At 42.5% G+C, this 27,588-nt stretch overlaps 3 protein-coding genes across 3 annotated transcripts in view; 2 read left to right on the top strand and 1 right to left on the bottom strand.

Moving 5' to 3' along the window:
- dnmt3bb.1 (DNA (cytosine-5-)-methyltransferase 3 beta, duplicate b.1) overlaps window positions 1–14,561 on the bottom strand; it is a 20,925-nt gene extending 6,364 nt beyond the window's left edge. The window contains exons 1-8 of the mRNA XM_060056496.1: window positions 14,291–14,561; window positions 13,018–13,105; window positions 9,670–9,775; window positions 4,700–4,850; window positions 4,151–4,233; window positions 3,734–3,892; window positions 1,784–1,859; window positions 318–645 (exon numbers count right to left, since the gene is read on the bottom strand). Coding sequence (XP_059912479.1) covers window positions 318–645; window positions 1,784–1,859; window positions 3,734–3,892; window positions 4,151–4,233; window positions 4,700–4,850; window positions 9,670–9,726 — 854 coding nt within the window. The 5' untranslated portion in view covers window positions 9,727–9,775; window positions 13,018–13,105; window positions 14,291–14,561. The remainder of the gene's footprint in view (window positions 1–317; window positions 646–1,783; window positions 1,860–3,733; window positions 3,893–4,150; window positions 4,234–4,699; window positions 4,851–9,669; window positions 9,776–13,017; window positions 13,106–14,290) is intronic.
- tpd52l2b (tpd52 like 2b) overlaps window positions 1–27,588 on the top strand; it is a 234,190-nt gene that overhangs the window by 113,684 nt on the left and 92,918 nt on the right. The gene's annotated exons all lie outside the window — the stretch shown is intronic.
- On the top strand, window positions 14,987–20,672 carry commd7 (COMM domain containing 7). The gene is made up of 9 exons (XM_060057415.1): window positions 14,987–15,171; window positions 15,542–15,595; window positions 15,706–15,808; window positions 17,031–17,087; window positions 17,707–17,744; window positions 18,106–18,196; window positions 19,584–19,633; window positions 19,870–19,918; window positions 20,399–20,672. Exons 1-9 carry the CDS (start codon window positions 15,088–15,090, stop codon window positions 20,473–20,475), a joined length of 603 nt encoding a protein of 200 aa, XP_059913398.1. The 5' UTR covers window positions 14,987–15,087; the 3' UTR covers window positions 20,476–20,672.

The raw sequence follows: 27,588 nt of genomic DNA, 5'->3' as shown, positions 1-27,588 counted from the left end.
CATCCCCACGGCCACACGCAACTCTAGATTTAGTTAAGCAGAGAAGGGTGACAATAAGCTCTACGCTTTCCTATGACCCGTCTTCAAGGTCAATTCAAGGTACATATGATGTAGTCATTTAGAATAATAACACAGCATGTAGGAATTCTACCACCATCCGGCAGGCATCCATGAGCTGCGATGACTTAACTACAACAACTTAAGTCAACTTAACTGCAACTATGTCTTAACTGCATAACTCTGTCTGCTTCTAAATGACATCTCTATTCAATTCACACGTTGCTTTGGATAAAAGTGTCGTCACTACTTCTACTTACTAAATAGTGAGTAGAAGTAAAAGCAGAAGTAGTAGTAGTAGTAGTAGTAATAGTAGTAGTAATAGTAATAATAGTGGAACGCTATCAGTCAACGGTACCCCCCCCACCCCCCCACACACACACACCCTCTCCATTCTGATTCGCCCGCTCACCTCTGAGAACTTGCCGTCTCCGAACCACTGCAGCCAGCGCATGCCGTGGGTGGCCTGCCGCTTGCTGGTGGCGCGCCACGTCACCACCATGCCGGGCCACCAGGAGAAGCCCTTGATCTTCCCCCACACCAGCTCCCCGATGCCGAAACCCTTGTTGTCCTGACAACCGGGACGGAGGAAGTAATTCAGTACGGTAATTATAGCATTATTATTGTTAATTGTATGATGTTTTTTTTTTTGTCATATTACTATGATCTTGTTGTGATTATTACTATCATATTGACATTATTACTCTCATATTGACATTGTTATTATTATATTATATATTATTATTATGATAACAGTTTATAGCCCAGGTTAACCTAGCCTGGGGCTACCCTAGCCTGGGCTTACGTTAGCCCTGGCTAAGAGTACTTCTATGAAGCGTGAGTTGCTTGTTATTCAAAGGAGTGAATTGTATGTTTGTGTGCCAGCGATGCCATCAGAAAGACGAGGCCGTGACAAACATCCCTGCTTTGAAATTTTTACATACAAGAATTTTACATTCCTGAATGTTTTGTGAGGGCTTCTCTCCACTTCTTTCTTTCGTTGATAACTTTTGCAGTCATAGATGCATGTAAGCAGCTGAAGTAACAGCAGGTAGACCCTCCTGATCCTGAGCTGCACTGGTACATCTCTGTGGTTCAGAAACGCGAGGAAGCCGACGAAGCTAGAGGAAGCCACTAGGCTCTGATTGCGGGCGTCTGTACAAGCCAAAGGTTACTGCGCTCTGCTCAACAGTTATGTCAACATTGCGCAAGAGTGCACAGAAATGTAAACAGTTGCACAGTCAAACGAACAAATCCACAAATATGCAAACAAAGCCATATTCCCCGGAGCCGGAACATGCAGAAGACACAAGATCACGGTGACGCTCACGGTTTTCATCACTCCCGACGGCTGTTTTCATAACCGTCATCGGTAAACAGATACAGTGAAATGAGAACCGTATATATAAGGTGTTAGGTGGAGTGTGGGCTGAGTGATTTTGACACCGCTTGACACCGCCCCCGGCACCTGTTCTTAACGAGCCCTACCCTTTTTTCTCCAGCTCACAGAATCCTTTTCCCGCCCAAACAGGGGGTTACCTAGACAGATTGCAGACTTTACAAAACTGACTGACTTTGAGTGCAACATAAGAAACCTAATAAGGCGGGACGTGTTTGATCAGAGTTTGTGCACCGTGCTGCGTGATGTGCTTGTGCTTTGTTTGCGTGCGTTGCGTGAAAAAGGGGCGTGGCGCGCCAACCCTTGTACTCCTGGCTGCTGTACTCCTGGCTGCTGCTGCTGGTGGTGGTGGTGCTCTGGCTGAGTCCTTGGAGTCAGCCTCCATCACCTCTGGGTTTGGGGCCTCAGGATGGGCATACACACGGTGACCAGACCCCGGCCCTGGGAGAGATTCAGAGAGACGCAGAGGAGGAGACAGAGAGAGGGACGACAGAGGGTGTGAGAGTGGGTCTCAGAGTGTGGGAGAGCTTTGTGTGTGTGTGTGTTTATGTTTGGGTTTGTATGTGTGGCAGGGGAGTTACCTGAGCTGTGTGTGTGTGTGGTTTTGTGTGTGTGTGTGTGTGTGTGTGTGTGTGTTAGGGCTGCAGCAACGAATCGATAAAATCGATAAAAATCGATTACTAAATGCGTTGGCAACGAATTTCGTCGTCGATTCGTTGTGTCGCGCGATTAATAAGTTACTCGTAGGCGCAGCACTGTTTACAGCCAGCCGCCGACAGGTTGGGTCATGGTTCATGCACGCCCACAGCAAGCTTTTGTGTGAGCGACCACAGCTTGTATTTTGGTCATATCTTAACATTGGACTGGTAGGCCTACATAGAAGTGTTGTACCTTCACTGTCTTTGGGTTAAAAAAACTCCTTCAACAAGGTATCCGTCTAGTCCAACCGAAAACTGTCAGCTGCTGCAGACGTTGTGCAGACGGGCTCGGAGTCGGCACCGCGTGCATCAACAGTCATTCAAAGCAGCGGTAGTAATCACACAACCGGAAAAGTCCCGTCAGTTAAAAATAGTAATGCAGTTTTTAAATCCATGTTAAAATCGGCAGGATATAGAGCTAGTTAGCTTAAAAAAAAAAAAAATGACCAATGGTCACAAACAGTGTCAAATGTGATGTGTTCAGGTCGGCTCAGTAATATGATTGATGCGTTCAAATGCAACAGAAAAAAATAAAAAATGATTGAGCTTTTGGTGAAAACTTGTTTTCCCAGTAATATAAAATAGATAGTAAAGATAGAATTATGACCTGTTTAATGTCCTATCTTGAACTATCATAATTTTATCAGCAATTAAAGCAATATTACAAGTTCTATTTCTAGGAGTCTCGAAAATGGTATCAATAGGTTTGACCGGTTAACCATGGACATCCCTTATATACATATAAAAGTATATCATACATTGTATGTTTTCTTTGTGTTATCCCAGTTATGTTTTTTTAATTGTTTTATTATTTAATATTACTTTTAATAGTTCTGGGACGTTGGAGCAATAACCTGGTGTTTTTACACTTCAGTGCACTGTGAATTTGAAGTAATGTTCAGTTTTTGAATACTTTTTTTTTTATCCGATTCATCGATTAATCGAAAAAAATAATCGACAGATTAATCGATTATTCAAATAATCGTTAGTTGCAGGCCTAGTGTGTGTGTGGGGGGGGGGGGGGTACCGTTGACTGATAGCTTTCCACTATTACTACTACTACTACTACTACTACTACTACTACTACTACTCCTACTACTACTACTACTTCTGCTTTTACTTCTACTCACTATTTAGTAAGTAGAAGTAGTGACGACACTTTTATCCAAAGCAACGTGTGAATTGAATAGAGATGTCATTTAGAAGCAGACAGTTATGCAGTTAAGACATAGTTGCAGTTAAGTTGACTTAAGTTGTTGTAGTTAAGTCATCGCAGCTCATGGATGCCTGCCGGATGGTGGTAGAATTCCTACATGTGTTATTATTCTAAATGACTACATCATATGTACCTTGAATTGACCTTGAAGACGGGTCATAGGAAAGCGTAGAGCTTATTGTCACCCTTCTCTGCTTAACTAAATCTAGAGTTGCGTGTGGCCGTGGGGATGCTGGTTAACACCTGTGATCTCCCTGCCCTCCGTCTCCCCCGCTCTGCCTCACTCTCTCTCCGCGTCCCCTTCGCGGCGCGCGGGGGGGGGGGGGGGAGGGGTATATCTGTGAGTTGGGGGTGTGGTGTTACCTGAGGTGTGTGTATGTGCGATTTGGGGTGGTGTCTGCGGGTCTTGTTGGGGGTCCCGGCAGTGAGGCCTGCCTGGTAGATGATCCTGGGACGAGGGGTCTGTCTGAGACTCAACGGAGGACCTGACGGAGGACTGGCAGCCACCTCTGGGCTCTTATCCTGGTGAACACAGAATGGGAAAAAAGGAACATTAAAATGTAATAACGTGTCTGTGTGAGCGAGTAGCTTTATGTGTGTGTGTGTGTGTGTGTGTGTGTGTGTGTGTGTGTGTGTGTGTGTGTGTGTGTGTGTGTGTGTGTGTGTGTGCGCATGTATTTGTGTATGTGCATGTGTTTGTGTGTGTGTGTGTGTGTGCATGTTTTTGTGTGTGTGTGTGTGTATGTGTGTGTGTGTGTCTGTGTGTGTGTGTGTGTGTACCTGGCTGTAGGAGGAGTCCCAGCTGTTCTCGGTCTCTGCGCTCTTCCTCTTCCTCTTCCGACCTCCTCCTGGACACTGGTTATCTGGGGAGAGAGAGAGAGAGAGAGAGAGAGAGAGAGAGAGAGAGAGAGAGAGAGAGAGAGAGAGAGAGAGAGAGAGAGAGAGAGAGAGGGGAGAGAGAGAGAGAGAGAGGGAGAGAGAGAGGGAGAGAGACAACATAAAGCAGTGCTTCCCGTAGAGTGAGAATAGGTAGAGCAGTGCTTCCCAAAGACAGAGACACCTCAAAGCAGTGTTTCCTAGAGAGAGAGACAATGTAAAGCAGTATTTACTCGAGCCTAGAGGTAATTGATATGGTCAAAGCTGAGGTCTACTTCTTAACTTTATTGACTTGTTTTCAACAAATCTTCATATTTTATGTTGTAATGCGTTGTTGTCGGTCTAACAAACGTAAATGTTTAGACATTCTAGATGATTCTAGTTGTTAAATAAGTTTGATTTGTGTTATGTTCTTCCACGCTGTGATGAATTGATACACGGGCGACTCCTCACCTTGCGGCGAGGCGGCATCTCCGTTGTGTTTGGGACTGAAGGGGGAGGGCGGTTCCGCGGCCGCCAGAGGGCTGTTCTCATTGGTCAGCTTCACATGGCAGTCATTCTCTGACAGGATGTCGGGCGTCGCTGTGTCAGCATTCACTGCCGCCTGACGAAAATAAGAGGCATACCAAGATAATGACTTTAAGAAAAAAGAAAAGTGGATTCGTCCCTTTCTTTCACTTTGTGTCTCGCGCTGAGACGTCCCGAGGGCAAAGCCTGCTGACGATAGTTTGGCAGGGAGGGGAGACCTTAATGTGTGTCAGTGAACAGTCGTACTTAGTAGCAAGGCATGTCCTTACGAGTTCGGATGAATTAGGCGAGAACAAAGGCGTTGCCTGGGGCAACGGCGGCTCCAGATCATTGACTACAACAACGCTTCCCCCTGACGCCGACAGCAAGCAGCAGCGGGGGGAGTGGATGAGAAGGTATGTGGGCTCACGGCATTGGTGCAAAAACGAAATAATTAGCCAAGAGACCAAATAACGTCAAAGTCAAGTAGTGTAGGGTTACAACCGTGACGTAGATGTGAAAGACTTGCAGTCCTCCCTGCGCCACACCAGGGTTTTTTAGAGTATTACAACAACATGTGCCGCCACACAGGACTCCACAAGCAAAGACAATCCAAGCCTATTTATATCCCTCTTTACATACTTTTAACTTGAAACGCCTTACATCATTGAAGATGCAACGTGTACAATTTTGCCCGCTGTCTAATGATTCCTCCACAAAATAGGGAGCGGCATATAACGAGAAAGTAACTTTCCCTCCCTTACCAAAGGTCGTCCACTGAATATAGAGATAAGCTTACTGTTGACTGTGTACAGTGAATCTGTGCTATGGCTTGGTCAAGATTCCAGTGTTCTGTTGATCGGGTTGGTTTGAGCCCGTGCAACATGTTCCAGTGTACTTTTGATCAGAGTGACCGTAGGTAAGAGAGGCCGTCTGCTCTCATGGACCAAGGGCAGCCTGGTCACCGCAGGGACGGGGATCTCTTGAGGTAAGAAGCGGTATTCCGAAAAATTGAATATGCAACCCAATACATAGATGTCGCTGACATAACGTCAAAACTGTTGTTTCTCCACATTCTTTAATAATAGCTGATTCCGTTTTAAACTAATAAAAATTCATGTTGCACCATTAAGCTGATGCTACTTCTCAAGTCACACAGCAACTGCAACGGTATCTAGACGGCCGAGAAGGTGTTGAGGGGATGTATTTTGAGATATGGATCAGATTTGTTGGTACCATCTGCAGAATCTCTTTGCTAAGGAAGATTATGCAATGTAACGAATGGCATACATTTTCCTGGAAGACAAAGAATGCTTTAGTTTGGTTGTTAATGATATAGAACGCTTTAGTTAAACAAAGATTAACTTGTCATCGCCCAAGTGAAATGATTTTCTGCCCCACTCATGTCTGCACAATAGCCTATCATCAAACTCTAATCCATTCAATCAACAGTGGGAATCCACAAACGGAGCCGCAAAAACAATAGCAAGTGGCAGTGGTTTGGCAGACAAGTGACAGGCAGTGTATCAATATGAAGTGATTCCCCTTCCGTATATTTTAGTTCATTGCAAATCAACGCGGTTCAACGAAGGACGTCAGATTTAACAGATGGATGCAGTTGTTGCCGGACGTTAAGACCACATCATGTGTGCAACGCCAATAAAGATTTGCCAGAGAATGAGTGAGAGAGCAGCTGTCACACACATGTTACACAATTATGCCTCTTACAAGCTTTCCGTGATGCCATCATTAACTGGCATTAAACTAGGAATGTGTGCATGGTGGTGTGTGGCAATGTGTTTTCCTTTGCAGACACATGCCATAGTTCTCACAGACAGAGAGGACTCAGAGATCTGGAAGATGATGAAATGGTGAAGACACGACTGAAAGGGAGAGAGGGCTAGAAGAACTATGGGACATTGACAAAACGAAAAAGGAAGATGGTTAAGAATGACAGCAAACAAGCATAATGGAGAGAAAGAAACTGAGATTAAGAGAGATGCCGGTGTTAAAAGAGGGTCTCTCCTAGGGCTGGCCCGAATTATTTGAATATTCGAATACTCGTTCGGAAAATTAGTATTCCAAGCTTAAATCGGTATTCGGAGCTTCGTTTTTTTTTTTCACGTGCCTGACGTTACCAGAGCGAGGGAGGCAAACTATAAGCGACACCAAGCAGAGAAGCGAGAGAGGTGGAGGAAGAATAGATATGTTTCCCTTTACTTTACAACACAACATTAGCGAGATCTTGGGAGGAAAAGTAATGCTTAGCGAAATGCTAACCTTAGCTTAGTTGTTTGTGCAAAATATGAAGATACTATCAAAATCGGTTCCAGGGAGTATATAGGCATTATTAATGTTGTTTTTGATGGTGTGTTTTTCTGGAACGAGTATTCGAATATTCGCTCGGAAAAACCAACGAGTATTCAAAGCCTGGAAAATGGTATTTGGGCCAGCCCTAGTCTCTCCAGTGTTGCCCCTATATGCATCCAGCTGCGGCGGACCGCCACTGCTGGACTGTCAGCGCCAATGCAAAAAAAGAAAAAAAGTGCAAAAATGGAAAATGCAAAAAAAGAAACCGTTTAAATGGTTATTTATCAAAAAGTTCTTCAGGGGGGGACTAGCCCCCCGAGACCCCCTAGCGTTGCTAGGTTACCACCTCACAGCACCACTGCTATAAAAAAATCTAGGGGAAACACTGGTCGCTCCCTTTCGTTTCTTTTATGACATTAATGAGAGAAAATGGTTAAGCAGACCCTACGTGTGTTTACCAGATGTGTTCTTCAGTTTAACCTCCACTTAGAAACAAATCGTACTATTGAATTCTACGGCCTGGCTGTCAGGATGACATATGCCCTGTTTCCTTGTACCGATCGGCATCTCAAGCTAGCGTTCTGAGGATCGACAAAGTAATAAACCTGTAATGTGTTTGAAATGGTTGCCGGGAAAAAGAGCTGTTTGGAGAAGACGGAGGGACGCGGTGGTTTGGAATGTTGATCCCATCACAGCAGCTGTCTCTGTGCCTTGCCTCAAGTCACATCACAAGGTACAGAGGCTTCCACAACACGGTAGCACTTTGCTAAGACTTGGAAGCTACCACCAACACGAGCAAAGCCTCAGGGTTGCACAAGTTCTTCCAAGTATATACTTTTTGAATGAGGCTTGAAAGTGCTTAACGGTCTAATACCTTTCCTTTATCATTCTCTCTATTGCTCACTTCCTCCTCCTTCTACGGCTTTCAGTAGCCGGTATTCTACCACTAAACGGCTGTGTAAACATGACTGCTGTGTAAACAGTTGTGCATTTCAGAAGTGAGAAAAATCAAATGTAAAAAAAGTGTTAGTAGTTTGTAAAAGTGTCCAAACTCCTCAGATCTTAAAGCTTTACTGTGACCCAATTTAAAATCGCAGCGGCTATGTCATAGGCAATATAGTACGATATTACAATGTACGGTGAATAACAAAAGTAACAAAAACACTTTCCTATAAACACAACAAGGATGTTTATAGGACTCACGTACATATCCCACATACGTTTGAGCAGGTCGTACTTACTAACGACTATTCCAAAACAAAAGTAAAATATGCCACAATTGCCTCCCCCCCCCCCCCTCCTCCTCCATCTGTTTACCCCCCTCCATCTCGCCCTCTCCGTCTGTCTTTCCATTCTTCTGCCCATCTCCATCTGCCTATCTCTCCATCTGTCTCCCTCATTTTTGAGAAAGTGAAAATATTTGGACAACTTGGGAACGAAGCTGTGCGTACGTATGTGCGTGTGTGTCAGGGATGGCGAAAATGTAAAATATTCTTGACCGGACACCGAGCCTCGTTAACCGGTTAATACCGGTTAATACCGGTTAACCAATCAGATTAAAATGTGCTATTTTAAATAAGAGCCATTTTGAGCCACGCCAGCCGCCTGCTATTTCGTAACTCTGCTTACCTCTCCCCCGTTCTGCCTCCGACACACACACACACACACACATACACACACACACACACACACACACACACACACACACACACACACACACACACACTCTCCGAGTGAGAGGCAGTGGCTCTAACCACGGCACGACCTGTGTTTGAATTGAAACACGAGGCATGCTAACTGAAAGTTGACCGCGTGTAGAGAGCGGGCTCGAACGCCCACAATTGTCTGAGATGGCGCGGACCTCGTTGAGACCCTGCGCGGGATTCACCAGGGGCCAATCGGAAGAGGGCAGCGTTAGGAGCTCATTTGCAACATTGCCGCTGCTCATTTAAGAATATGACAGCTCCGAAGAGACGCCGCTTGTTTAGTTTGGAAGAGATGGAAAAATTGAGGGTGAGGGATAATTTTTTCCACTTCACACAAAAAGATCTTGGAATGAGATGGCTAACTGTAGTCTTATAGCATTGAGTCTACTGTCCATAATAATTTTAATATCATATTCTCCGCCGCTCGCATGCGGGAATAAATAAGACTTTTTATTAAATTAAACAGTGGGCTAGAGAAGCGGTGTCCATCTAACTTCCACCTCATCTGGTCATTCTTTTTCTTTTTTTTTACCGACAAGCGACAATTTTGATCGGTTAACGTTGATACGGTCAACCATCGGTCAAACAGTCATCGGTTAACATCCCTAGTGTGTGTGTGTGTGTGCGTGCGTGTGTGTGTGAGTGAGTATACGTCTGTTTGTTTCCCAGTCCGTGGTTGTGTGGCTGTGTATGTAGTTGATTCTGTTTGTGTGTTTATGTGTTCTGTGTGTGTGAGTGTGTCTGTGTGTGTGTGTGTGTGTGTGTGTGTGTGTGTGTGTGTGTGTGTGTGTGTGTGTGTGTGTGTGTGTGTGTGTGTGTGTGTGTGTGTGTCTGTGTGTGTGTGTGTGTGTGTGTGTGTGTGTGTGTGTGTGTGTGTGTCTGTGTGTGTGTGTTACTCACGGTGGCCGCCATGTCGTTGCCCTCCTCCGTGATAGTTGCGTACTTGTTGGACGGCATCGCGGTCACGGTGGACTGGTCTGCTGTCTGCCCTGATTCCTAGTCAAACCTGAAACACAGAAACAAGACAAAATGGGTTTTACAGGCTGCAAAATACTGTGTGGGCAATTTAGAAGGGTATCCAGCAGAACATTTGGATAAAGAAATACAGGCGTTCAGGAACCCTTTAAGTCTCGCAAGCGGTAAGGGAATGCCAATCAAAGTGACCACTGAATTTAATTATACCAGTCTCAAGTATCTAGTCTTATTATCTGGATACCAGATACCAGCTCAGGAACTGGCCAACAAGACCCAACACAAGACAAATTAGTAACTTTCCATTCATACCTCCACTACTTGATGAGAAATCCTCATAAGAACTGTTCCCACCAGCTTTTCCCCATACAGAATGTTTGGTGCAACCTTAAGTGGGGATTCCCTGCGACCTTGTTTCTTAAAAAACGAAAGTAATATAGTGATCCCTCATCCTTTCCAACTAGTGAGAGTGACACTCACTCTCTTGTAGAAACCAGAATCTAGTGCAACTGCACCGGTTCCCAAGAAGGAAGTAGCTCAATGCTAAATTACATCCCTGCTTGGCACCTTGGCACCGCATAAGCTTTGGGAAACGGCCTCACTTCTCTGGAGGCACTAGCTAGTAGTAGTTTTATGATATGAAGGTGATGACATCTACAAGAACTGTGGTGTGTGCATGTATGTGCGTGCGTGCATACTATGTGTGTGTATGAACTGTTTGTGTGTGCTTGTGCTTGCTATTTCTTGTTATGTTATATTGCTTTCCAATTGTATCAGACCATTTCTGTCGCAATCCACCCGAGCACTGCTGGAATCGGTGATCACACTAAAATCTCTGTACACGCGCTCACATCAGCCCTGCCCACGTGTGTGTGTGCAACATTTGTGATTTGGTAACCCTTTGCAGCACAGCTCGCAGACAGCATTGGCATCATCTTCCTCGAATATGCAAATCAAAACATTGATCACGTTCGCTATATACAGAACACAACTTACACTAGTTCATTACTTTGTAAGCTTTTTCTTGCCAAGTGCGAGAAGAAGGGACGAATGCCCTTGAGTTGGACGAAATGATTTGGCCTACGTTAGGGAAGGATGGGACTGTGACCTCATGCATGTGTGCACACACACACACACACCCACACACACACACACACACAGGGACGTGGGAAGTCAGTCCGAGTGGGGGGTGCTGAGAGAGTTTATATAATGACGTCATAATAAATGCTGCCCAACATCCAATGTTTACAGAGACGAGATGAAGGGTGAAGTCACATTCAGGGCACCGCTCTGATAAACACTCTTCTGGTGTGTAAAAAGACTAACTCTGCCAACTAGCCACTGTTATTCACAAACGTTAGCAAGTAAACAATGTGGAAATTAGAGACAACTCGGCTGATACTGTGCTGAATTTCACACACTAACAACATGCCGACAAGCTGTTGCGGTCCGGGATTATACACAGCTTTATAACAAGGATTCGGGAGGTAATTTCTAAAGGTTTACAAAGGAAAGTGACAGTAAAAGAAAGCCTTCATTTTCATCCAGAGTTACGAGTTGTCTGATATGAGGAAAGTGACGATTTCTCCGTCAAGCGAACCGTCCGTCTTTGCTCTTTTTTTGGCAACCAGTTTACGTGCGGGATTCCAGAATCAAAACGATAACATTCAACGCGTCTATTAATATGGCCAGCAACATTTTACACCAGTTTTAGAATGTTTTGCACTACAACAGATGTTGAACACCAACATGCTTATGTAAAATCAGCATAGTACCATATTCAGCTATGGACAGATTACATACGGAATGCAGGGAATTGGATGTCCGGCTGGTGTTTTGATCGCAAAGTTTTGCCTTCTTGGGGCCAAAAAAATTGGAAAATACTTATTTTCTGTGACACATTGCACTTGTAACAAGCTTGACATTTCGAATTTTCCCGTCGCGCACATAGCATTGTTCTGCGTTCTGCATCATAGCCTACGTCAACCTACACAGACAATGTCCTAAATAAAATGAAATGCTCATATGATAAATATAACAAAAAGGGTGGATGTCAATAATTTCATGAAAAATCATGTTGCATGATAAAATTCTACTCTAAAAAAAGAAATATTGATTTGTTCAGAAAACGTTCTCACTTGCAGTTACAGCCAGGGACCGCCAGGGGGGTGCTGCAGCACCCTAAGCACCCCCACTTCCCGCGTCCCTGCACACACACACACACACTCAATCACTCACCAGGTGCTTCCTGGGGCTGAGAGGGGACAGTCCCTAACCTAACAGCTCCCAAACAGGAGACGCCCCCCCCTCTAACCCAAGCCAATGGGAACTAGGTAAGTAAGGGTGAGTAAAAACGAAAATGCTCAGTAGTCAACCACATGCAACCGTAAACATCCCTTTTATTTATAATAAAAAATATGAAATAGGCTGAAGAACATTACAATACACAGGCCTTTAAAGAGAAATAATTACACTGCCTCTCTTCACGGTCATCATCTCACAATAGTGCTAGTATCCTCTCTAAGCCAAAATATCAGGAAAAACAAGATTGTGTTAACATACAAGGAAATGGTTAAGAGGGAGGGAGAAAAAGAGAGGGGGGAGAGAGAGACAGAAATGGGGAAGGAACCGTATGAATGAGAGGCCCCTGAACAGGGGACTTGGGGGGGGGGGGGCATCAAAGTTGTGTCTGGTAGCTGGAGATTAGGGACCACATTGCAAGAGGGGATTTTCCTTCGGTGTGTGTGTGTGTGTGGGGGTGTGTATATGTGTGTGTTTCTTGTGTGAGTGCCTGTGTGCATGAGTGTGTATGTGTGTGTGTGTGTGTGTGTGTGTGTGTGTGTGTGTGTGTGTGTGTGTGTGTGTGTGTGTGTGTGTGTGTGTGTGTGTTTCTAGTGTGAGTGCCTGTGTGTGCACGTGTGTGTGTGTGTGTTTGCATGGACGCGTGTGTGTGTCTGGTTTTGGCGTGTGTGTGTGTCTGTGCATGTGTTTCAGAGCACTGTGTGTCTACATTCCTGGTCCAATATGTTCAGTGGAAACACAAGCCAACTGTAGCAGGCCTATTGAGCATGTCTACTGCAGTGCATACAGCGTGCACTGGACCACGTGCGGCCCACTGAACACAACACATGTAGGTGTTGTTATTACATCTATCATAAATGTACCAGTAATCAACTTTTTGCAATTGAATGGTTGTCAGATTTGTTGTTTTTTGTGCGAGTGTATATTTTCATTGTGTATTTAATAATAAATAAAATGTAATACTATATGAAATACCTTTCAGTTTTCTGTATCCCTGCAAGGGGTTGCTATTGCAAAAGCTAAGGAAGCTCTGCTTCCAAGGATGCAAATGAATCGGTGCACACTGAAAGTAGATACAAGGATCAGCTGTTAACAGGATTTGTCAGACGGTAAATTGAGATTAATATGGACATAACATCATGTTCAGCTACATCTAAATGAATATCATACTAAAGGCTGATTACTCGGCAAAAAAAAAAAGTGCAGATTAATCATTAAATGTAAGTGTTTTGATCTTGCCTTTAACGCATGCCAACCACTAGATTACACAAATAGATAGGCCTTGGTCTATATTTACTCAGGTCGATTGGATATAATTTTCAAATTGATTTCAGTGCATTATTTAAACAGTAATACATTTGAGAGGAACGGTGTTCTAGGGCCAGATGTATGCGTAATAACCATTTGGAGATAGGCCTCAACTTGAACTCAAGTTTCGGTGATTAGAATTTAGTAGTCGAAATCCCTAATAAAATGCAACACCGGTAGCCTGTGACACGTGTCCGACTTTACAAATCACCAACATATGCGTGTTGGTGATAACATTAATTTAATCATCCGTATAACATTAATTTGATCATCGTTTTTGAGGCCTAATACACATTCAAGATAAATGACTTAAAGCCAGTCGATTTTTTTCTAGTATTACTGGAGCCAGTCACTATTTATCAATGCTTCAACTCATTTTATTGACCAACAATATGTAATAAAAGTCAATCTCGCATTTGGAGCCGCACTTAAATAGTCGTGGTGTTTAGCAGAGGCCTCCGAATAAACTCAACCCCTATCCTTTAACTCGATCGCACTCAGCTATCCACGTGTTGACAACCACCACTTAACAGCAACAATCTTTTTTTTAATTCTATAAATGGCCATCATATAGACAACCCATGCACTGGCACGAAACCTAAAAAGTATCGGATCATAAAATGAATAACCTAAGTCGCGAGGCGCACTCGAAGTTGCGGTGTGTCGTGACGCTGCGGATCATATCGGCTTCACGCTTTAATGCGTTAGATCTAGTTCGTGCACCTCAGCGGGCGACATGGGGCTGGGTCAACACGTAACATGCATCTCAGATACTTTTGCTTTAAACCAACGAACAAATAAACCAAACTAAAGCAACTTGTGCATTGCATGATGAATTCAAAGGACCCGAGGATCGTGTCTTAACATGTATTTATATTCCCATTTAACATGGCGAGGTCGTCTGCCAACCGGCCGCCCTCTTGCTACAGAGGAAACTTACGAAATCTTCCACGTTCGTCTCTCGCATCCAGCTCAACCGCTGCAATTGGTTACTTCGCTCGCTCCGAGCTTCACAGACAATGTTAAAACTTCTTCAAAAACCTTCTAGGAGTAAATCTGGTCCTCGGGGAGAACTTGTCCGAGCATGCTGTGATTCGCAGTACGTCGCCGAGCCGTGCGGGTATATTGGGTGTTTTCGCCTCTTTAACGACCACTGGACAGAACTAGTGTCAGCTAGTGAAGAGCAGCTTACCTGTTGCTGTCCGGACTGTATATATAGGAGGGGCTGCCTGTGGGATGGAGGGACATACACTCATTGGTTGCCACCGGCCGCGTATAAAAGACCCACCCACCCCCCCGTTCTTGGCAAAGCTTGACGCGCACTTAATACATACCATAGGCAGGTCATAAACAGTTGAAGTAATGCATTTGTCGGAACATAATAGAATAGAATAGGCTTTATGGAGGCGTGACGTGAAACGTTGCACTGTTGCAAACCATAGCATGCAATGCGGCTCTAAAGGGGTTTTAAATGAAATATAGAAGCCTAGACATTCGTGGGGTGTTTTGTGTTGCTATATTAAGAACTAAGAGCGAGACCATGACCATGTTATGCGGAACGTTATAACTTACTTATTAATGGTGAGAGTGGATTCTGCATCCATGAGCGGATTTCATCTATCGCGTGGTTGGCTGTCTGACGCATGCGTACTGTCGAACCAGGAACTTGTCTCTGGCAGATCGCTGGTCCTCTGCTGTGAAACTGTTATTGTTGTGTTTGCCACTGTTATTGCAACAATGTTAACGTTACATTTCACGAAAGACATTTTACCAGACTCTGTCGACAATGACTTTCAAAATATCAACAAATTCAACGAACCGGTAAGTCATTATATTTGCACATTCGCGTGTTAAGCCTACTATTCCATCTTGAATCACGGTTTGTAGTGTAGAACAATGCATACTTGATTTGTAGGATTGTGATATTGTTTATTTAGTGGTTCGTTATGTCGATAATAAGAGTGTCATGTGTTATTGTGCCATTTTCAAACGGTGTTGAAGAGGGATCGGTGTGTTGAGACTCTTCACGTGACCACTAACAGCAGCCACGAGATATACAACTATATCGACTCGTAAAGAGTGTGTGACAGCTCCGAATAATTTATTCAGCCCACTTGTTTGTTTCATATGAATTTAAACATACTGATTTACTTACTTTCAATTAACAAGCCACAATTTGTATCTTTCACAGCAATTTATGAACTTGATAGAGATTATTTTTCAATTTCTACTAGAGCCTAAAGAGGTAAGGCCCCAGACCTTTTGTTTGTGTTTTTCTTCATCTTCATAATTAATAATTATTTGTGTTTCTACACAGAAAAGGTTCATTTGATGTAATCTGTTGTGTGTTTCCAGACCGAACGGTTCATGCAACAGCTGAGTGCATTTGCAGGAGAACATGGAATGAGTCCTGGACCGCTGAAGAACCTGATGAAAAGTGTCCTAATGGTGCCACAAGGTACACACACACACACACACACACACACACACACACACACACACACACACACACACACACACACACACACACACACACACACACACACACAGGACAAGGCATGTATCCGAACACCAAAATCATGGATTCCGGCACACTTTCCTTACAACCTTGATTTATTGTATCCTAAACTTGACAGGCAGCTTCCCATGGCTGAGTTTCTATACCGACATCCATTACATCCACTCTCCACACCACCCAGATGTTAGATTATCCGGCCATGTTGCTCCTACCTCCAAACTTCCATTCCATGTCCACTAGCTGGTTCAACGTCAGGGTTTGTCCGATAGCCCGTCTGGAAAGAACAGCACTGTGATCGCCCCACTGGAAAGAGACGAGACGCAGGGCAAGAACTGAATGAATGCCTTAAGGTAGCTGTAGAGTTGTTGTACACAGCAGTACATAACGGTTTAATAACACACACACACACACACTGTATCCCTCAAAGATTACACAGCATGCACCCTCTGCACACAATCATTTATTGATTATTCCAAATATGAGATACACTTTTGAAAGCAAATGACAACAATTAAATTCAAACATCAGTGAAGTTCCTTATTTCTAAGCAAAATCCACTGCAACCGCAATGGTTGCCATTAAACTTTGAAAGACATGTGTCTTCTTTCACGGGAGTGGTCACAAGCAGGACTTAGCAATGGTGTGATCCAGATGCCTCGGGCACCAGCCTTCCGAGTTGCACTTTTGACTTAATTTCCGGTCTCAGAGCACTTATAGGGTTCCCGTTCATTTTTGTGATTGGGTACTGAAAATAGCTAGTCGTTATTGTTAGTCACATTAGCCTCTTTAGCAAACCAGCTCGAAAACAAACAATGCAACTTTACATTGTATTGCACGCACAGCCAGATCGTGCATGCATAAATTGTTGACCGGAATAAAGTAGCAATGTAATCAAGTGTGTAAGAGAATTTAAAATCAACATTAAAATGACCAACGTGGTATAAATACAAAGAAAATAAATCTCTCTTTACGGCCACAGCCATTTTTGTTGAGAGCGCCATCACTGAACTCGGTAAACTCTCAGAATTCCGTGAAATGCGGCAGGAAAGCTGGGAGATTTCCCACCTTGCAACTCGGAAGGCTGGTGCCCGAGGCATCTGGATCACAGCACAAGTCCGGGCTTTTCTGTTTCCATGGTGACAGTGCTCTTCTTTGTTCCCAGGGGCCCTGAAGAAGTCTCTGACAGCCCAGCAGGTAAAAGAGGACCTCCTGACCTTAGGTAAGAACCCATGTGACCCCAGCTGACCAATCGAAGGGTTCCTGTTAACATGGAATTTGGGCGGGACGTCTGGAACAGGGTTCTCCAAACAGACTTTATTTTTGTTCTTGTCATGCTGTTGTCACTCGCAATGATGGCTATATATGAATTGAACAAATAGATTTATATTTATGTAAATATTTTGAGTTCTTTGAAAAGCATTATGATAAAATTGATTATTTATCAGGATTATTATTAATGTATTATTACCAGTGTCCATTAAGGTTGAGCAGGCATTAAAGTTGCATCTTAACTTGCTTATTTAGAATGCTTCAGCAGATCTCACATACATCCTACATGAAGACACACGAAGACTAAAACAAACATGGAGGTGCCCACAGCACTATCCACCGGCCTTTCGTTTCCCCCTACAGCACTAACATAAGCCAGGCTTAACATAAGCCAGGCTTAACTATGCTGTCCATTGCCTAGCCCACCCATAGTCCAAACCAAGACTCTGTAACGATTAACATTATGTTTGTCTGTATTTGGGAGGGGGGAGGGTTAGTCTTTCCCGGTAATTGTAGACGATATTATGATATGAATATATGTGGTGTTCTGTCTCCCCTTAATCCCTCAGGACTGAATGAAGACAAGGCAGCACACTTTTCTAAACAGGTAAACCTCCATGCTGTTATATTGATCTTTAAACCTGCTTCTAAAACCTCACCTCAGATACAAAGTGTATCAGCAATGCACACATTCATTGGAAAAAGAAAAGAAAAGAAAAGAGGAGGGAAATTAGAAGGAAAATATTTATTAAAAGGGAACTGTAAACAAATAGATGGCAGCCATGCAAACACTTTCATTGAATTGCATCTGATGAATATTTACTCAAACCACGTGAGGAGCTTAAAAACCACATCATAATGTAGGTGCCCATCCCTCATTCAACCGTTATGTACTGCTGTGTACAACAACTCTACAGCTACCTTAAGGCATTCATTCAGTTCTTGCCCTGCGTCTCGTCTCTTTCCAGTGGGGCGATCACAGTGCTGTTCTTTCCAGACGGGCTATCGGACAAACCCTGATGGTGAACCAGCTAGTGGACATGGAATGGAAGTTTGGAGGTAGGAGCAACATGGCCGGATAATCTAACATCTGGGTGGTGTGGAGAGTGGATGTAATGGATGTCGGTATAGAAACTCAGCCATGGGAAGCTGCCTGTCAAGTTTAGGATACAATAAATGAAGGTTGTAAGGAGAGTGTGCCGGAATCCATGATTGTGGTGTTCGGATACATGCCTAGACCTGTGTGTGTGTGTGTGTGTGTGTGTGTGTGTGTGTGTGTGTGTGTGTGTGTGTGTGTGTGTGTGTGTGTGTGTGTGTGTGTGTGTGTGTGTGTGTGTGTGTGTGTGTGTGCGCGTGCGTGCGTGCGTGCGTGCGTGTGTCATGGGAGTGTCATGGGAGTGTCATGGGAAAAGAGAGAAAATTAAGACTATTGGCAGCAGAATGTTGCATGGCCATGCTGTGTGATTATATATTTTGTGATTTGATTGGCATTTCTCTTAACCTGATGCCAACCCAAATAACATAAGGTTGACAATCAGAGATTCAATTAAACTAATGAGCAGTAATACATCATATAAATAGAAAATCCACAAGAAACTCCCCAAAAATAAATTCTGAGGATATTTATGGAAATTTGAAACTGTGGGTTTTCTTGAATTAGCATGGCAAATGTCTACTTTTCTGATTCATCTCAAAAGTAGTTTTTGGACCGATTTGGTCATGGCCGATTCAACACATGCAATCGGCGGTAAAGAACCTAGACGGGCTTGAAAAGATCATCGACGGCTTCGACGACGGCCGATCGCACAGTAAACACCGAACAGACTGAGGTCATCGAGTTCGCCAGACTGTCCCGACGACCGATAATCTGGTTGGTGTTTCAGGGCCTTAATGAGTGCAACACTAATGACCCTGTGTGAGGACGGCTTTGCAGTAGACATGCTAATGTCCATAGACCGCATCGTCTTAAGCTGTCGTTCAGGTTTGTTGAGCTTATTGTCCCAGCATTTATTTGACATGCCTCTCCTGGCATCTTCTCAGCATGCTGTCCTCCAGACAGGGTGGCTCCCTCGTTCAATGGCGACGTTCAGTTGGGGGCATTCATATGCAAACAACGGTTATGGTGCACAAGACTGTTCACACCTCGCATTCTAATGGCCTCAGAGAAGCCATCAGTGGTCACCGGAGACGTAGCTTGAGACGCGTGTCTGAATGCAAGCAGCCAGGTCTGAACAGAGCCGTGACCCCCCCTGCTCCCTGGTTCTATTGGAACTATGTGCTGAGTAACCAACATGTGGTTATATAGCGTGGAAAGACTAGTGAACATGTAGTGAACTTTGAGAGGAGCGTTGGTTGATGAATACAACTTGGACAATGATTGACACATTCAAAAACACACACTGGTTTATTTGTCTGGATCTTGATGAACTCTTACATATTTTCACAGTGACTGTGGGGACCAGTGAAATTCAGAAAGTAGGCAACATCTCCCTACAGGTAAACCAACCCACACACACTCATGCAAACACTCAAGTCAACGTTTACACTCAGATGTGGTTTCCATCTACATGGTAATCCCCACACACACACACGCACACGCACACGCACACACACACACAGACACACACACACACACACACACACACACACACACACACACACACACACACACACACACACACACACTCACACACTCACAGGGGTAAACTAACACTTTTCATATCCTGCTGTAGCTGAAGCTGGTGATCCGGAAAGGAAGTTCCACTGAGAACGTCTACATGGGTGAGTGGGTGTGTCTGCCTGCCGACCGGCAGCCAGTTGGGCTCAATATGATTCTACAGTTGGTAGACCACTTGAATGATTCATGGGACTCTACTGGGCTCAACAATGATTCATGTGTATCAGTCCATCAATGGAGAATAGGCTGCCGGTTGATTCATAGCTCTTGCAATGTCAATGGAATTGTTAATTGTATTATTATTCATTATTGGGTGCTACATGAATCCTATAATTAAGCGTTTGTTTCAAGAACATTTGTCACTGTTTTTTCTTGATAGAAAATAAAAAACTGGTCATTACACTGTATATTCCATCAAGTTATTCACTTGCTACATAAAACACCATGAACCTTTTAAATTGTTGTACTTTTTCTGATAATACATGGAAATCGTACACGTCATCCATGCTTCTAAACCTACTGGTTTTGCCGTAGAATATTCCAGTATAACCAAAGCATGGTGTTATTTTTGCCCTTCTTTCCAGAGTTGACACTTCCTCAGTTTTATAACTTCCTGCATGAGCTGGAGAGAGCGAAGACCAGCATGGACTGCTTCAGCTGAAGTGTGTCTGTGTATATGTGTGGGTGTTGGTGCGTGTGTGTTTGTGCGTGTATGTGCAGGTGAGAATGTGTGTGTGAAGATAAATCCATGTTGAATTTGAGATAGTATACAGCATTCCTTCCTTTTTCATGATAGTCATTGTTGAATATTTGTTTACGATACGTTGTCTTGAAAAATATTAAATGAACTTGATCCGAGTTGTCATTGTTATTGTCTTAAAATGTGAGCAGATCTGACAAGTTCATGTTGGACCGGACTAAAGTCTGTCTTTACTTACCTGAAGCTGCTCGACACAGCGATCATAGTCCCCAACCGACCTAAAGGTGTAGCAGCAATTAAAATTAATGGACTGCATGTATGTCGCACGTATACCGCCAAATGACCTATAATTTCTGATGTAATGAACTATAACTCTGTTGCACAATATGAGATTTAAGTTATCAAAAAATACTCAATGTTACTGTGCGACCGAAGTAAGGAAGAGATGTCAGGCGTTGATCATTTATATATTTCCTTATGCTTAACGATTTAGCCTCAAGGACCAATACAATCCATCAAAACGGTTTCTGCTCTTTAATTTCTTTAAATATGTGTCCCCCAAAGTATACCAATCCCCCCCCGCCCCCCCCCCCCCCCCGTGGGGATAACCACTGATGATAGGCCTCATGATTTATTGAACTAATTGGGGGGGCTTGAAGGACATTTGGAGAGTCTCTTTTCATACGGGAATCAGGGTAAGGCAGATATAATTTGTTAAAAGATAAATCAAAGTATGTGAATAATAAGTCATCTTATTTCAGTTAATTGTTGGCCATGCTGAGTCTATAAAGATGAATGTGTTATATCGTTATAACATTTTTTGGGAATGCGTTAAAGTGGCCGCTCATTAATTTCCGTTTTGTTCTCTATGGCAGTATAATGAATGTTACAAACCCAGCCAGTCACGTTCACAGTCCTGCAAATGCAGGGGCTTTGGTGTCACCATCGTGTTTCCTCATCTGGCCATAGACTGACTTAAAAGACATTCATTCACACGAAAACCTATCACTATAAACCCGGTCACTTCAATTAACATCCCGTTCATCATGTAAACAGGATTCACCTCATTGGGTGATAATAGCCCTGTCTACAGCTTGTTATGGTCCATCGATGCCATGGGTGACCCTCCATCTCTGGGTATTTTCTCAGCCTCTACGTCAGCCTACCTGCCAATACTTAATTTAAGAAAGAAAGGGTGGTTCATGACAGGTTGAATTCAGCTGGAGCTGCGCTGTGGTTAGGGTAATAGATCAGGGATACGCCATCAGAATGAGAAGGTAGCCTACCTGCATCCCCATGATGTGCAATGAGCTGAGTGAGATGCGTTAGGGGCGGAGGTTCACCCCCTAGCTTATTGTCAGTATTGAGTATCTAATTTGTGGTTTGTTGTACCAAAACCACCTACTTTGAAGTTTCCCAGAGTTTTCCCCACCGGTTCATGTCCTTCTAACAGTTGACCCTCTCCCCACCTCTATGTTTCACTTTCTCTCTCTCTCTCTCTCTCTCTCTCTCTCTCTCTCTCTCTCTCTCTCTCTCTCTCTCTCTCTCTCTCTCTCTCTCTCTCTCTCTCTCTCTCTCTCGCTCTCCCCATTTCCATCTCTCTCTGTTGTACTGGTCTTCATCTTCCTTTCCTGACATTATTTGGTGAGAGCTGAACGCAGCGCTCAACGATTGTTATCCTTAGGCTTTGTTCTTTATTTCTTTATTATTCTCTAAAATTCTTGGGATATATTTTATAATTCTAAATATTTTAAACTTTTCAAAATATGATACTTTTAAAACATACATTTTATAATGGAAGTCACTGACATTTCAACGAATTCAGACTTAACAACTCGGTCCATTTTTAACCATTAACCTTTGTTAACGGTTACACTTTTCCTGGATACAAAGTAAAGACCCACACACACACACACACTTGACTAAAACTGACTTTGTTAAACCATTTCATCAGCTCGGCTATTTGATCTCAAATGTATTCAAACCTTATCACTAAGCTATTTGTTTAACTCTTCCATTTATTTGTTTCAGACCATTTTAAATTGTTTCAATGGTGTGCATGTTTACATTGTTTACTCCATTTAAACTTTTGAACACTTTTTAAAATGTATTTTCAACCTCACTTTGCACTACAGCACTCACTGTTTTTTCTGCAGGAAATGCATTTTCTAAGGTGCTTTGTCAGCTGTCATTGTTCCTTCGTGTTTCTGAGGAAAATTCTCGTGGTCATGGAGTAGACATGTAAGCAAGACACGCAAAACTGAAAAACACACTGAGCTGTCACATGAAAAACCACAAACTGGCACCAGTGTGTTATACCTTACCAATAAATCACTAAGAGCACGTTTGTGAGTGACATAAATCTCATGAATGAATGTCTTCATCTAGCATGGCAGTATCACACCAAAATCTTTGTTCCTTATGAGCCTGAAGCGCTTCGTTCAGAATAGCTCCCCATCATTAACTATACGGAGCTGTCATGGTGAGCTAATGCATTCCATGCAAACTGAGTTTAACCAAACGTTCTTCTTAAACGAGAATCTGGACTTCAAAGTTATTGGCCAAATGCAAAATTGCAAATTTCAAACAATAAATAATAACTGATTAGATATAATAAATAGGAATAGGGATAATAATAAATAAAAGACATCAACGACAATTGAAACAATTGTTAGTGCTTGGCACTTGGTGCTATGAACATCCTTTCTGTACCCGTACCGACAGCGATATATGTTTCTCTTTCTTTTGATAATTGTGCTTATTGTATGTCGCTTCGGATAAAAGCGTAATTTAGGGCTAAATGCCCTTAATATGTAAATGTAAACTTAAAAGTTATTTTTATTATTTTTATTTCATAATATTTTATTGATGTGTATTATTTGTTATTCATTCATATGCATGTATTAAATGCACAATGTGGGGATACTCACTTTGGGTTTAGGGTAGAGAAAACACGCAAACATTTCAACGTATAAGTGGCTAAGCAACATTGATCTGTGTGTTAGTTTCCCTGGTACTGGCCGTCTAGATCTAGACAGCTTATCAGTCGCCGTAACCGTGACAGGTTCCCTGGGACGGATGGTGACCTTTGACCCCATGTCAGAAACAGTGGTTTACCTCAGCTGTGATTGGGTAAGTGAGGGGCATGAAGTTCATAAACGTAGAAATAAGATCGCAAAAATAAATGATATGTATATGAATGTAAACACATAAACATAGAACATCAACATACTATATATTGGGGATTAGAGAAGTTAGTGAATTAAAATGATGGTGTTTTCTGAAATAGGCATTAAAGAGGAGGTCAAAGGAGGACTGTTTAAAGTACCAAATAAAGAAGTACTTCCCAAGAACTTTTTAGGGCTTTACCCGGCCAGGAACTCCAACGGCTGTCTAGCTAATAATTTGGAGAAGAGTAAACAATACATCAAGTTTTGTGTGTGTGTGTGTGTGTGTGTGTGTGTGTTAACAAAGGAACTATAGGACCAACATGGCAAAGAGAGTCACTATATAGTGATACCATAAATTCCCATCATATAACAATAATTTAACTTAAAACAGGTATGTGTGCGTGCCTCGACGGCTCTATTTATTTATACATGTGTACGTGCATGTGTTTGCGTTTCACTGTGTGTCATTCCATCATCAATTCATTTGGTATTTATGGTATTTACTTTGTGCGTTTCTATACATGTTCTGACTATGCTTAATGTGTGTGCTTAGTCTGTGTGTATGTGAAAGAAGGTGTGTGTGTGTGTGAGTGAGTGTGTGTGAGTTTCCCACCACACAAGGTGTGCACCCACCACTGGCGAACCTGGTGTGCTTCCACCCCGTGCTCAAAGGGCGAACATCTCCCTCGAGATGGGATCTGTGCGTGTGGAGAGTTTAAGTATAACGTGTTCCGTTTAGGAGAGAAGAACTTAATGTGGTGCAGCATTTCAAATATTTGGCCGTTCATATTGATGCCAATTGGTCCTTTAAAGAAACAGCAAGTTCAAAAGGTCTAAAACAATGTCAGTATCCCCCTGAATTACTCTTAATACATCAGACACAAGCTACCTTCATATGCTGCAAATCTTTTACGCGTACTTTCTTTTTTTTCTCATTTGTCGTGTTGCATTTCAAGTTGGTCCAAGGCAGGAGGTTAACTTCAGCATGTTTATACCCTTTGTAAACCCGTAATATAATCCCTTTACAAAAAAATCATAGAAAACCCTTGATAAGACACAGAGGAACTGTCATCACTGCAGTATGAAAATAGTATACAAATATAATCAGACAACTTTTGATCATTGTATATTTTGTTCCGATTCTCCCCTCATGTTTAAAATTGTAAACTATCTTGGCCCACATCCATCACAACATGTCTGTTCTCGCACCGATAAAGAACCAGATAGACCAGAGAGGTGAGTTTGTGGCTCATTTTAGCAGGACAATCAGAGTTCTCCATCAAAGCAACACCAAAAGAAATTCAATCCCTATAGATATCAGATACACCACATCTCTGACCGTTATTGAATGTCTGGCTTAGGAACGCTTGTAGAATGTCTTGTCATTATCTGTAATTGCCTCTGTGTTGATTGGTTATTTTTTTTAATTTGAATTAGGAACAGGGTCGTTTTTAGGTGTTAAAAATAAAATTCTTGTCACTGTAGTGCATTTTTTTTTAATATTTTCTTGCATTAAATGTGTATGTTATGTCCTTGCATCCCTTCCAAGCCAACTAAGATCAAAACAAGCGTGAAGCTTTTCCTGGTTCAAATGGGAATTGTGCATGTTCCTTGACAAATAAGCAATGACTAAACTAAGCTCCCTGGACGAGTTGCTGCAGGAAAATTTGTAAATAACGCAAAGATATGTGAAAAACAAAACCAGAATTTATGTTAATCTTTGGCTATTATGCCATCCAGCAAAATGAACCAAAAAAAAATACACTCCCAGAGGGAATTGGCAACTTTTGATTTGATTTGATTTTTTTGGAATAAAAGACATATCCAAGGGATATAAGAAAAACATGAAAAAGTGCAAGCACTTATTTCCATTATGGTCCCTGATGTTACAAGACAGGACATATATCCACATAAATCAAAACATTAAACATCATAAAACATAGACTATGAGAGGCTAAACATGCAAAATAATCTTCCCTAACCCTTACTTTCTGTATTAAAGTGCAAAGTGCATACATAGACAACCACCAACAGACAACAGCTCACATGGAGGAAGGCATGTTAGTGTTACTATAGGGAACTAACACCTGGGATCTTTGATAGTACCATCAAGTAATACAGACATGACATTGAGACACTTAAACTCCCCTTTATTGGCTGTTGGCCACTACTTACTTTGGGCAATGCAGGTTTGTTTAGTTTTGTGTCGGATCACACCAAATATATTTTGAGCATTCACAGCTTCCATTAAGCAATTTCCCCGTTCATTTCAGGGTTACCCAAGGAAATTTCAGAAAACTTTCCAACTGTTAATAAAAATCTCAGGTCACAGTATTTGGCTTTCTACAGCTTGCATCACTTTAAATGCAATGTTATAGTCATTGTGCAGTTTGCATAAGTTACTTTTTAATATTTTATACATTTTCCAATGTCCCAGCACCTTTATTACATTACATGTATTTAATATTCTATTTCAATTTTCATCTGCATATCATATTTGGAGTATATTTTTCAACTACTCATACCTTGAGCAGAGTCATATTGACCGTAACATTCTCCTACTCGTATCGTATGTAGTCCTACTCTGAATATGAATCTAGTTAGACATGCATAATGAAGGATTCATCCCATCGCTATGCCACCAGCTTTATCTTGATAGAAACGAAAAGGATCTGGTCTTCTCTTCAGCTTACCCTAAACCATAAGGGGTAAGACCACCTATGGGACCAGAAACAAACAGAGGCCCCCCTGGGACATTAAGGCTGAAACGTTGTAGTTGTTGTGGCGGATGGATGTATGGCTTTTTTTTTTTCATGCATCTGATGACATCCCCGAACGTGTCATACCACATACAGAAAACCAATCAGTAAGCTACTCTGCCAACTGTTTGTTATATTCTAGTGATCATTGATGTAAACTTATACCTAGTGTTTACTTAACTTAACTTAATATCAAACCATTGGAACTTGGACAAGAAAATATCAGTAGTTAGATTTGACTGCCCTCTAGTGTTCAAGAGAGGAAGTGTGTCTGGGGTTAGCGGAGTGTATTGGACACCAAGTGGTCATATCGTGTAAAAACATGTGTGTAGAGGATTTCACACACATGCAACAACACTCAATCAGCTTACAGTCAATCAAATACATGTGTTATGGAAACCATTTACAAACCTTAAAAGAGTTAAAAGTCATTATTATAGACAGTAGCCGCGTTTACATGGACACATCTATGCCGCATCGATTTCTATGCGGCATAGAAAATGGTCATGTATACGCCTCATTCGGAATACAATTATCTGTTCGGCATAGATTCTATGCCGAATAGAAGAGGTGGTGTAGTCCGTTTTAAATCACCATGTATACACTTATTCCGCATAGATTGGGGTTTAATTTAGTGCAGCCGCAGTAGTTCGCAATTGGTCCACTGAGCTCCGTCGGTACTTTTAAGCACACCGAACTTCACCGCTGTCAAGGAAAGTGGATTTATTGCCTGATTCACGTCTTTGTTATCACTCCGTAAAAGTAGTCCGGTAAGCGTTTCCGGTTGCTAAGCGACGGGACACATGGGTGTTTATATTAATGACGCGTTCGCGTATCGTAGTAATAATAATAATAATACATTTAATTTAGAGGCGCCTTTCAAGACACCCAAGGTCACCTTACAGAGCATATAGTCATCATTCAAAACTATGTAAAACAGACTAGGAATAAAAGGAAAACAGAGGTTAAACATGAAGAAGAATAATAATTAATAACACTCAAAGACGCCTAAAGTGAAGGGGGGACCTCACTAGTAGTAGTGTCCGCGCTCGTCCGAGATAACTGTAAATGAGTAGGCTACTACTAGTACTTTTGCAGGCTGAACGTTAAAATACTTCTTATCTTAGAGAGATGGCAGCTGCAGT

The sequence above is a fragment of the Gadus macrocephalus genome, chromosome 7 (assembly GCF_031168955.1).
Source record: "Gadus macrocephalus chromosome 7, ASM3116895v1".
In the NCBI taxonomy this organism is placed as follows: domain Eukaryota; kingdom Metazoa; phylum Chordata; class Actinopteri; order Gadiformes; family Gadidae; genus Gadus; species Gadus macrocephalus.
Note: the sequence above shows the minus strand (reverse complement) of the source record. Positions and strands in the feature narration are given on the sequence as shown.